This window comes from Fukomys damarensis, unplaced genomic scaffold (genome assembly GCF_012274545.1).
Source record: "Fukomys damarensis isolate Sample0158 unplaced genomic scaffold, DMR_v1.0_HiC HiC_scaffold_37, whole genome shotgun sequence".
NCBI lineage: Eukaryota > Metazoa > Chordata > Mammalia > Rodentia > Bathyergidae > Fukomys > Fukomys damarensis.
In genome coordinates, this window is record NW_022900949.1 from 32,245,652 (window position 1) to 32,257,787 (window position 12,136).

Below are 12,136 nucleotides of genomic sequence, written 5' to 3' on the forward strand. Positions count from 1 at the left end.
AAGACAAACACGTACCTTCTTAGCTTCAGATTAGCCATTGGTTTCTTAAATGTGACAGCCAAGAAACAAGTCATGAAAATGATAAATTGTACTTCAAGACTAAAAACTTTTGTGTCTTAAAGCACACCATCAAGAGTGTGAAAAGACAATGTCGAGCTTGGGAAATATTTTGTAAAACGTGCTTGATAAAGGAACTTGTGCGTGGGATATTCACAAAGACCCCTTAGAGCCTGGGATGGGAATGTGACTTGGTGGAGAGTGAGCTTAGCATGTGCAAGATCTTGGGTTCAAACCCTACCACCACACACACGTGTGCAAAGGAACTTTAACAAGTCAACAATTAAAAAGGAAAATAGCCAGGGATTTAGCTCAGTGGTGCCGGTGCCTGCCTGGCAAGCACAGGTCCTGAGTTCAATCCTCGGCACTGGAAAAAATAAAATAAATAAATAAAGTCAACAAAAATGTAAGGAAAATAACTCAATTTTTAAAGAGGACAAAGGACCTAATGACATTTCTCCAAGGATGATATGCAAATGGCCAGTAAGCAGATGGTAAGACGCTCAACAACATTCATTAGTCATAGGGAAATAAACACCAAAACCACTATGGGATACCACTAGGACAGTGTACTAACTTTCCAAGGCTGCCCTAAATAATCACCACAAACTTTCAGCTTAAAACAAATCTATTTTCCCCAGTTCTGAAACCCAGAACTCTGAAACCAAGGCCTGAGCAGCCCCCTGGAAGCCCAAGCAAGGACCCGAGTTCAATCCCTGGTACCAATAAATAAATAAATAAATAACATCCTCAATAAAGCTACTTTTGAAAAACAGTAAAAAGTTTTGAAAAACTGAGTCATACAGTAAACTATGATTGCTTTACTCTCATGTACATTTTTATTTTCTATGGCGTTAAAAAGTATTTTGTTTTGTCACAGACTTAATTTTCTAAGTCCTAACCCTAAATTAGTTCTGTATTTTAACATTTAAGTTTCTAATCCATGAAGACAAGATATTTTCCATTTATTTAGGTTTAACTTTTTTGAGCAGTCGTTTTTAAGTTTCAGTGTATATATATCTTCACCACCTTGATTAAAGTTATTACTAAGTACTTTATTCTTTTTGATGCCATTAAAAATTCAATCATTTTTTCACTTGTTTTTGGACAGTTCATTGCAAATGTATAAAAACACAACTGCCTTGTATGTCAACTTTACAGCCTGCAATTTTGCAAATTCACTTATTAGTCCTGCTATGGACTCAACTGTGTCTCACACTACCAAGTTCATTTATTGAAATCTACTCCAAATAGCTCTGAATATAGTTATTTTTGGATGGAGTCCTTAAAGAGGTAAATCTTTATCAGTAATCACAGTAAATGTAAATTAATTAGGCTTTCTGAACACATTTGATTTTAAAAAATCAGGATTCATCTGTATGTTGTTTAAACAGATTCACTCTGCACAAAAGGAAAGAGAAACAGATGTAAATAGTAACAAAAAGCTATTTTGTTGCTCAATTTCTCCCTTACTACACTTATTCCTACTTTTTGGAGTGTACCATATTGTATTCCCTTCTTCTTTCCTTTTCTGTATATATTTAAAGTTACTTTCACCCATGGTTTCCTTGGGGATTATAATCATCCTTCTAAATTTGTGGTAATCCTGTATGAATGACATTAATTTAGTTTCAACATCTCTGCTCCTCAGCCCTCTACATTCTTGTTGCAGATTATATCTACATACAATATATGCTCATTAACATAGATTTATAGTTATTGCTTTAATTTTTTTGCCTTTTAAAATTTTTATTTTTGGTACACGAGGATTGAACTTGGGTCCTTGTGCTTGTGAGGCAGGCAGCGGAAGCACTGAGCTAAATCCCTGGCCCATTGCCTTTTAAATCATATAGGTAAAGGAGAGTAGTTACCAAGGAAACCAAAAGGACAAAACCTCTGGCTTTTGCATTTCTGTGTGATGCCAGTGTCATGAGAGCTCCTGTCTCTTGCACCTTCCAGTCGCTGTCTGCTGTGTTTATCTGGGCCTCAAGTGGACTCTAGTGTTTCTTTAGGGCAGTTCTGTGGGTACTGAACTCTCTCCACCTTTGTTTTTCTGGGTATGTTTTCATTTCCCCTTCATTTCTCAAGGCTGAATAAAGAATTTTGGGGTGACAATTTCTTCTCTCCAGACCTTAAATATATTATCCCATTGCCGTCTGGCCTGCATGATTTATGGTTTATGAAAAACCAGCTGTTCTGTTGCTCTCAAAAATCTGTATCTGGAGTCTGACAGTTGGCCTGTAGCATGCAACCCTGTGGGTCTCTGAGTTCATCTGGCCTGGTACTCACTGAGCTGTCTGGGTAAGTGAGTTCATGATTCTTATTAATTGTGGGTGTTCTTGCCATTATTTTTTTTTTGTTTTTGGGCACTGATTTTATTTTTCGCATTCTGGTCTTTATGATGTAAATGTACTATAGAATTGGGCCATTTTATTAAGAGTTTTTTTGTTTTGTTTTGTTTTGTTTTGTTTTTCAGCTTTAATTGAGTTTATTGGTACATTTTAGGGATACAGTACAGTTACATTCATTGTTGGGATCATGTACCTCTACATGGCAAGTCTTGATTCTCATTTTTTCCCCTTACCTCTGCCCTCCCTTCACCCCCTCCTCCCCTCCCCATCTACAAACACTTTATTTTCATCTTTTCATTCTCTCACATTTTTTTCTTTTCCCTTTTTGTTCTTCCCCTACGCATCACACCTTCCCTACACCTTTAGCTCCTTTCTTCAAATTTCTAAATGTCAGTAATCTTATTAGAATCTTATGCATTGTTGCAGAATATTCACACCAGGGAAACTATTTGGTATTTACACATGATTTTACTAATTTGAATCTTTTCCTGCCCCCCTCTCTTCTCTCTTCACCTTCAGGGACCCAACCATGTGCACACTGGTGCTTTCTGGTGTCCCCTGGGTCTCTCAGACTCTTTCCACTTTTCTTTATCCTTTTTTCCTCTGTTCCTCAGACTGGATCAGCTCCATTGCCTTATCTCCAAATTTGCTGATCCTTTTTCAGCCTCTTCCAATGGGTTTTTAAGCCCTTTGTTATGACTTGCATCTAGATGTCCCCCCAAACCTCATGTAGTCATAGGTGAGTCTTTTTTGGAGGTGGCTGGATCTAGGATGTGTGAGGGTGGAGTCAAGGATATAATGCTGTGACTGATTCATGGTGTGATGCTAGGATTAAGGGTGCCCCACCTTGAGTATGTTATCCACCCTAAGGGTAAGTAGCCTGGATAAGGTATCAGGGACAGAAAGAGGGTCATTGCTTGTGGATTGCTGCTTCTTTGCTACTTTGCTGCCTTCTGCCCACTATGAACTATTTCTTCACTGCAATTCCCCTTTGCCATGCCATCCAACTTAGAGCCAGCCAACTATGATTTGAAACATCTACAAACTGTGAGCTACATTAAACCTTTCCTCCTCTAAATTTGAGGGTCAAGTATTTTGCCTCAGCAATGAGAAAAGTCACTAAGATACCCTTCTTTTGAGTTTTTTGATTGTTACAGTTTTTGCCCGAGTTTGATTGTTTTTTGTCATTTCTATCCCTTTACTGATATTCTTGTTTTGTTCATTTATTGTTCTCTTGATTCCTTTAGTTCTTTGCCTATAGTTTCCTATAGCTCACTGAACATATTTAAGGCAGTTGATATAATGTCTTTCACTAAAAATTTCAACATTTGGGCTCCCTCTGGGAGGAGACCACTTGATTAGTTTGTGGTTTGGGCAGCCCGAGCAAACTAATACACTGATTCTGCTGCTGTTCATGGAGAGCTAAACAGCTGGGTGACAGGATGCAGCAGCTCTGGAAGTCACACATGCCCTCTTGAGGGAATGCTCAGCTTTGCTTGTCGAGGACCAGTGTTGTGTGTGAATTTTTCAGAATCATTTGCAAAGTATACATTCATTGTTGTGTGTGGCTGCTGAGGATCTTGCTCTTTTTCTCTGTGGTCAGCCAATAGCCTGACAAAGATTTCTTCATGTGCCCAACTCCCATGGGGTGGTAGTAGCCCAAGTACTGTCACTTTAGCTTCTGAGAGCTCAAAGAGTGGCAGCCTCTGTGTTGGCCTCTCTGGAATCAGAAGCAGAGATCGGTAGTTGAAGAGCACAGACTCTGTGTGGGAGGACAGGGTCTTTATCGGCCACCCTGGCAACACCAAACCACACCATGAACATGAGTGCTGCAGGACGGTAGTGTCTGGCACCTCCAGAAACAAGGAAGTTCACTGAAATGCACAAGCCTCTCCATCAGGCCCTCCCTGCAGGCCACAGGGTTCTACCCAATACCACAGCTCCAACACAGTGGCTTTGGACACTGCCACACAACTCAAATCACATCAACAGTTGGGACACCTGATGTAGCACAGATAGAGACAGGATCCGTGAACTTCGGATAAGAGACTCAGGTGGTGTGGTCCTCCCCTTTGTTACCTAGTCTAAGTATGGTAACTCACCTCATGTCTTCCTTGATTTCATACTGTATGATTTAATAAACTGTAACTTGAGCATCTTAAAAAATAAAAATATCAAACATAATAACTGTCAAACTCTTTATTTCTCCTTCTATGTTGGGAGGGTGAGCAGAAAAAGGCCAAAATACCCACCAAAGTATGATGTAAAAAGCTATTTTTGAGGTTACTACATTGGACAGGGTCAGGGCAGAGGACATCTCTTTGGGAACCTGAATAGCCTAAAGCAGAAGACCACCCCGGGGGCTGCCACCTCAGCCACCCTGGGCCTATCACCAGTGCAGGCTCCTGGAGCCACACTGATGTGACAGGATGCTGGCCACCAGTGCAATGAAGGGTACCCAGCCCATGCCATCCAGCTAAAACTGAAAAGCACTGAGCCCAGGTGCCTGAAGACCAGTGCTCCGGGACAAATGTGCAAGCAGAAGAAAGGCCATATTTTGGCTGATCAAATCCACTGCAGAGACAGAAGAATGAACTAGATGTATGCACAGATTCATGAACCCCAGAAGTCAGAGAAAATGTGAGCTCACCTTTCAATCTCTAGTTCTACTTCTTCCTAGCTGGGATCCATTTCTACCCCAACATTCCTAAAGATCTTAAACTGATGCTCTGCTTCCTTGGGCCCAAGCTTGCTCAAGTAGATAGATCCTCCTAACTCAAAGTCCTAACTTACGGACATTCTACTTTCCTCTGCCCTGACTGCAATCTTATTATTAGTTTGCTACAGAGACAGTTCAAATTAATTTCTAATTGTCCTAAAATAAGAATATGATTTCTTCAATTAAACTTGCAAAATGATGACCTAAGAAAAGATTGCAAAGAGAAATAGTTGATGAGAAGGGTAATTCTTAAAAAGGCAACAATAAAACACAAACTTACTTCCAGATTCTCTTTTTTATAGACTTCAATAGCTTTCTCTTCAGATAATCCACAGCAACCATATTCCAGAGGGGTAAAAACTATGGTTGGAACATTAATATAATCACACTGAAAGATAAGAAAGTACATTTTTCTTATTTTGTGACACCTTTTGCAGCAAAAATCCACAAAAAATATTTATAAAAGAAAAAGCAAATGAGTACAGTGCAGTGTAACTGACTCTTACAATATCACTAATTTCTTTTTTTCTTTTTGCTATTTTAAGTTAGGGTTTCACTATGTAGCTCAAGCTGACCTCAAATTCATGAACTCATGGTAATCTTCCTCAGGCTTCTAAGTGCAGGGATTACAGGTGTGCACCACCACACCCGGCCCAACATCATTAATCTCTGAGACATTTTCAGTTATACTGCCCCGTACTCAAGGCCAGGGCCAGGCGCTGGCCAGCTATCAACACCAGGGACCGGCTCTCCCAAGTCCAGACTCTACAAGCTGAAATCCGGGAGGTAGGGGTGAGGTGGAGGTCCTGTTGCCCCAGGGAATCTCCAAAAACGTTTCTTTCCATCCTGCTGGTCTGGGCTTTGCCCTCCCGGAGTACTTCCTGGTGACCGTGAGTTCTGCCATGTCACTGGAAACTGTCTAGAGGTCCCTGTCCCTCAGGTTGGCTCCTCTTCCAGGTCACTTGTGGTCCCACTTGCTCTCCCCCAGGCAGGGCTGCATGAGCCATGGAGCTACCTGGGCCATTCCACTCTCCATGTGCCATTGTGAACAGAGAGGCCATGCAGGCACGCAGCTGAGTTCTGTCCCCTCCCATGAGAGGAGATGGCTCATGGGTGTAAGGTGCAGAGTGCATCTTAAGATACCAGATCCCCATCAGATGGAGTCAGGGCAAAATGGACATGGCATGAAGACTGGCTCCGAGGTTCATGCAGCCCTTCCCGCAGGAGAGCAAGTGGGACTACAAGTGGCCTGGAGGAGAGGCCAACCTGAGGGAAAGGGGCTCCTAGATAATTCTAGTGGTGACACCACGAGAGGTGTGGGGGGGTGCCCACCACAGCCCTTCAAAGGACAACACTGCTTCTGGAACTGTGTCTTCACCCCACCCCTGCTGACGGGATTGGATCTGCCCAAATCTGTGTGATTCTGCCTATGAATGCTGTGGCTCTAAGGATGAACTCCCTCAAGCTGCCATGTTTGTCACCCCAAAGAGAAACAACACACTACCAGGTACCCCTAAATCTAGGAAGGGATTGCTGGACCAGAGTAGCTTCCCCATCAGCCTCGGGTCGTTAACTCACGTGCGCTCTTCCCATGCTGCCCTGGCCCATGTGCAGGCCATGGTAGGCCAGGCGCCTATTTTCCTTCTATCCTACATGGCTATTGTGGCTTGGATCAGAAATGTCAGCCAAAGGCCCATGTATAGGAGCCAGTGGTGCTGCTGAGGGTGGACCCTTTAGCAGTGGGCCTGTTTTAGCTCAGTGGTGTCACCGCCTGCCTCATAAGCACAAGGTCCTGAGTTCGATCCCCGGTACCCCCCCCCCAAAAAAAGAAAGAAAATTAGGTCACTGGGGGGCATGACCTTGAGGGGAACCCTAGGATTCAGGCCCTTCATCTCTTGTTGCTCCCTGGACCTCCAAGAGGTGAGTAGCTGTCATTTCTCATCCCCCACCATGTATGCTACCTCTCTCCACAGGCCCATGGACCCAGTGACTGAAACCAGAAATCAAAACAAACCTTTTCTTACCCTTCATCTCTTGTTGCTCCCTGGACCTCCAAGAGGTGAGTAGCTGTCATTTCTCATCCCCCACCATGTATGCTACCTCTCTCCACAGGCCCATGGACCCAGTGACTGAAACCAGAAATCAAAACAAACCTTTTCTTCTTCTAAGTTGATGACCTCAAATCTTTTGTCACAGGGAGGCAAAGCTGACAAATCAACGTCTGAGCAAGTCGCACCAGTGTCCGACTTGCCTTGGGCCCTGGGTTCCTCACCGCCCTGCTGACCGATTGGCTGCTGAGCCCAAGTCTATGCTTTCTCTCCTCTCATATCAATGAAGAAAAATCAGCAGAAAATTGCTTAACTTTCACCCTTTCTCCCAAAACACTTTCTCCACACCTACTATCTCTTTCACCTCAAAACACCCAAAGCATAATGAAGGGGGTGGCTCCTCCTTGGGGGCACAGTACTCCTCATGTTCCAGTGAATGCTAGCAGGGCCTTCTCAGACATCCCCCACTTGCCAACTCACTGGTGTTCTCGGTGCCCCTGGAGCATCAGCTCCTCGGGGGACACTTCCAAGACAGTGCTCAGTCCTCGGCACAGCCTAGCATACTGCACCTCCTTGCTGAGACCTGAGTCACCCACCAACCAGGAACGTCCTCTGCTCTCTCACTGCTGAGCTCAACCTACAGAGCCCATTCCAAGCACTGGATCCAAGAATATGTAAAGTAGTAATCATCTGAGGCAAACCGCCAGCCTCGCAGATGATGACACCCAAGTCTTGAAAGGCCACTGGCTGCCAAGTACACACACTGAGCAGGCACAGAGGCCAGGCCTGCAAGCTGTGCCAAGCCTGCCTTCCACTCTGTCACATGCAACTGGCCACTTTTCCATCCTTTCAATTAGAAGCCAATTGCCCTTTCCCTGGCCCTAAAACAACTGGCTGACGGCACTCCCCAGCATGCAATTATGTTTCATCTTCTCATCCTCTGTGCCTGTTCAACTTGGGGCCCCCACCACTGGAATTGCCCTGGGGCTAGAGCCATAGGATCATCTATCACCCCATATAACATCTTGTCCACAGTAGAAACCCATTATTGCTTGCAATAATGAGTAAATGGCAAGTCAAATGCAAATTATACCTCTGACAAACCCTTTACTTGGAAAACAAGAACACAGTGTTGTTGGTACTGATTTTTTTATATCATAATTTTAATCAAGATATTATCATCTCAGGGCTGGGAGTATACCTCACTGATACAGCACCTGCTTAGCACAGATGAGGCCTGCAGTTTAATCCCCAGCAGCACACGAATACACACACATACACACACTCGCACACACATACACACAAACATGTGCCTATGCTCACAATCACCTAGCAACAATATTAAGAGGCTTACCTTCTCTAAAGAGGCCCCAAAGAGTCGGCGAGCTAGTAGCTTGCCTGCCTGTATGGCGACTGGAGTGAGCTCTGGCTTGCCCTCCAAAATGTCCCCAATAGCATAGACATGGGGGACATTGGTCTGCTCCACATCATTGACTGGTATTTTGCCATTCCTAGTAGGGTTTAGAAAAAGAAAAAGGTATAACATGACCAACTGTACTAGCGGTGAACAGTTCTCCAAAAGACTAAAGACCTTAGTCTAAAGAATTCAAACACCTTGGGTTATCATTAACCTATCAAATCAATGGTTAAGACAACAAGGCTTTCTGCAGCTCCAACAGAAAACCTTTGTCTGGTGAAACCATGCACACTTCTTGGCTGCCTGGGATGAACTCAGCTCCCTTCCACTCCCTAGTCACCTTGCAGCTTTGGAATTTTCTCCTTGCCTGACCAAAGACACAACTATTCACACATAGTAAGTGAACACACTAGCACAACCATTTTTAAAAATCTCTGTTGAATGTATGAGCTCTTTAAGGCACACAGAGTTACTGATTGACTGGTTGACTGCAGTGTTGGCATAGAATTTATTGCGAGATTGACTGAGAGCATTAAAATGTTGTGTCTTGCAGAGAAGTGAGAACTTCTGAGACAATGTGCAGAAAACCCTGCCTTGTGCAGTGCAGCCTCCCCCGCCACACCGACCTCTCACTGATGCTGACACCAATCTTCTCCAAGCCTATGTTCCTCGTACAGGAGTCACGACCAACTGCTAACAAAACCTGCATTTACAGAAATAGAAAAACACAAATCACTCCCCTTAGGAGCAAAAGAGGGGACGCCGCCAGAGATCTTTCAGACATTAAAAGGGTGATAATTAAATATTAAGGGCAAATTGTGCCAGTAAGTTTGACAGTGTAGGTGACAGAGTCCTTGAAAAATACAACTTATCAATCCTACACACAAAGGTCTGAATAAGCCTGTTAGGAGCTGATCTGTGTCCTTCAAAATTTATATGTTGAAGCTCCAACGCACAGGGCATGAGACTGTGACAGAGTTTGGGGACAGGGCCTATAAAGTGTAAAGTGGAATTAAGGCCAGATGAGGTCACTATGGTTTGGAATCCTCCAAAAGGTCTTCTGCAACTGGCCTGGTCCCAGGCAGTGATGCTATAGGAGGAGGTAGAAACTTTGAGAGGTAGGGTCCACTAGCTGCCCTCCAGGGCCACTGTGGGACCCCAGTCTCCCTTCCTCTCTTTTGCTTCCCAGCTGCTGTGAGTTGAACAGCTTCTCCTGCCATGATCGCTGCCAATCCACAGCACCAAGAGCAGCTGGGCCAAGACTATGAGCCACAACAACCCTTTCCTCTTCTGAAGATGATTCCCTCAGCTTTTCTGTTATAAAGATGGGAAACTAACAAGCATAGTCCTCACCCAGGATAAGTAATCTGACACTCAGGCATTGGCAACTGTGAGAGGACACACACAAAGGCAGCTGTCTGTAAGCCAAGGACAGTATCAGTCCATAGCCATGTGGCCCATCACTTGTTCCTGTGGGGCCACAGTACCTGATGGGGAGCATGGTGGGGAAGGCCTGTTTACCTCGGGGTAGCCCGGAAACATAAAGAGATGGGAATGGTCCCAGGTCCCAGTATCCCTTTCAAGGGCACACCTAGCTTCCTACCATTAGGCCTTAGATCCTACAAGTTCTGCCACCTCTCAAGCTGGGGACTAAGTGGTTCATATATAGGCTTTCAGGGAGGACATTTAAGACCCAAACCTTAGCACAGCCCTAGCAAACCAACATAGCCTTTATCTATTAATGAAACTGAATTCGTAATTTACAAAGTTCTATAATAAACTCCAGTCCCAAATGGCTTCTCTGGTTAAGGTTAAAGAACTCTTGATGCTCAGGACAGTATAGATGAATACTAAAAAAATCCACCTGAATAGAAGAAGCCAGACACTGAGGGTCACAGACCGTCCAGTTCTGCTTACGCGATGGTGAGGATGAGCAACACCAGTCCATGGGGGTGGAATCAGAACAGGATGCTTGGGGCTGGGGACTGGGAAGGGGCAAAGAGAGACATGTGCTGCTGCCTCTGAGGGAGTGGGGACTGCGTGAGGATGTGCATGTGTCAGAGCTGGCTGACCAGACATCCGAGATCGGTGCATTTGGTACTTTGAGATTATTCCTCTTTGCAAAAATAAATAACTTGCAAAGTTAGATATTATGAATAACTTTATAGTGATGTATTTGAAAATTTAAGTGAAATGGACTAAGTCCTAGAAAAACATATTAATATATGTTTATTAATATATTATATGTTATTAATATATTAATAACACAAGAAAAAAATAGAAAATGTTAAATCTCCTTTGATCATTAGAGAAGTTGACTCATTGCTTAAATATATCTCCACAGAAAATTCTAGGCCTAGATGATTACATCAGTCAATTCTAACAAACAAAAAAATGAATTTTAATATTGCATAGATAATGCCAGAAAATAAAACAGAAGAAACATAATCTCAGCTTCCTTCATGAGTAAGAACAACCTTGATACTTAACACCAGAAGAGTGTGTGAGAGGAAAATTAAAGCCAATAGGATTCATAAATAATCTAAGTAACTAAATCTAACATAACCAAGTTGGGTTTATACCAGGGATATAAAGTTGACTGAGTATTGTAAAATCAGTATGGTATTAACACATTGATATAATAAAGAAAAAATGATCATCAATAACTCAAAAGAAACATTGCTTCAACTGCACATCCATTTATAATCTCAAGAGAAATGAAACAAAACAAACAAAAACCCACTTAGCAAACAAAAATTAGAAAAGAATTTCCCTAACTGGTCATCCACTAAAACCCTAGAGAGAATACTACTCTTGAAAACGAAAACACAGTAAACTCCCCTTTAACCCTGTGAACAAGACAGGAGAGCTTACTACCGCCATCGCTTCTCAACACTGTGCAGGAGGTCCTAGCTAGTGTGCTTAGGCAAGAAAACAAGAATTACAGCAGAAAGGAGGACACAGAACTGCCATTATTTGCATGAATAACATGAATGCGCAGAGGAAATCCAAAATAATCTATAAATGATTAAATAGGAGTTTAGCAAACTACTGACTACTAACAGCACAATATTCAGCTTTTCTACACACCAGCAACCGTTGAAGACAATATTTTTCAAATAATACCATTTGTAACTATCTATAATTACATGGATGACCAGGAATAAATGTAAAAGATGTTCTCGTCATCTCTAGAGTGATAATGACTAACTGGTGGGAATCATAAGCAAAAAGAATGAAAGACCAGAAACTGCAAAGAAGTCAGCAGTTTCCAACCAATCCATACATCACTGCAATTCTAATCAAAATCTCAACAGGGTTGGGTTTTTAAAATTTTTTTTTTGTTGTTGTTGTTGTTTTACTGGGGATTGAACTTGGGACCTTGTGCTTGTGAGGCAGGCAGCAGAACCACTGAGCTAAATCCCCTGCCCTTTTTATAATGTATTTTTTTTCAGCTTTAATTGAGTTTATTGGTACATTTTAGGGATACAGTACAGTTACATTCATTGTTAGGATCTTGTACCTCTACTTGACAAGTCTTGGT

At 42.9% G+C, this 12,136-nt stretch overlaps 1 protein-coding gene across 1 annotated transcript in view; it reads right to left on the reverse strand.

Moving 5' to 3' along the window:
* Txnrd3 (thioredoxin reductase 3) overlaps nt 1–12,136 on the reverse strand; it is a gene marked incomplete at its 5' end in the record, with an annotated part of 45,511 nt that overhangs the window by 15,490 nt on the left and 17,885 nt on the right. The window contains 3 exons of the mRNA XM_010636352.1: nt 5,408–5,515; nt 8,530–8,686; nt 9,219–9,295. Of these exons, the coding sequence (XP_010634654.1) occupies nt 5,408–5,515; nt 8,530–8,686; nt 9,219–9,295 (342 nt within the window). The remainder of the gene's footprint in view (nt 1–5,407; nt 5,516–8,529; nt 8,687–9,218; nt 9,296–12,136) is intronic.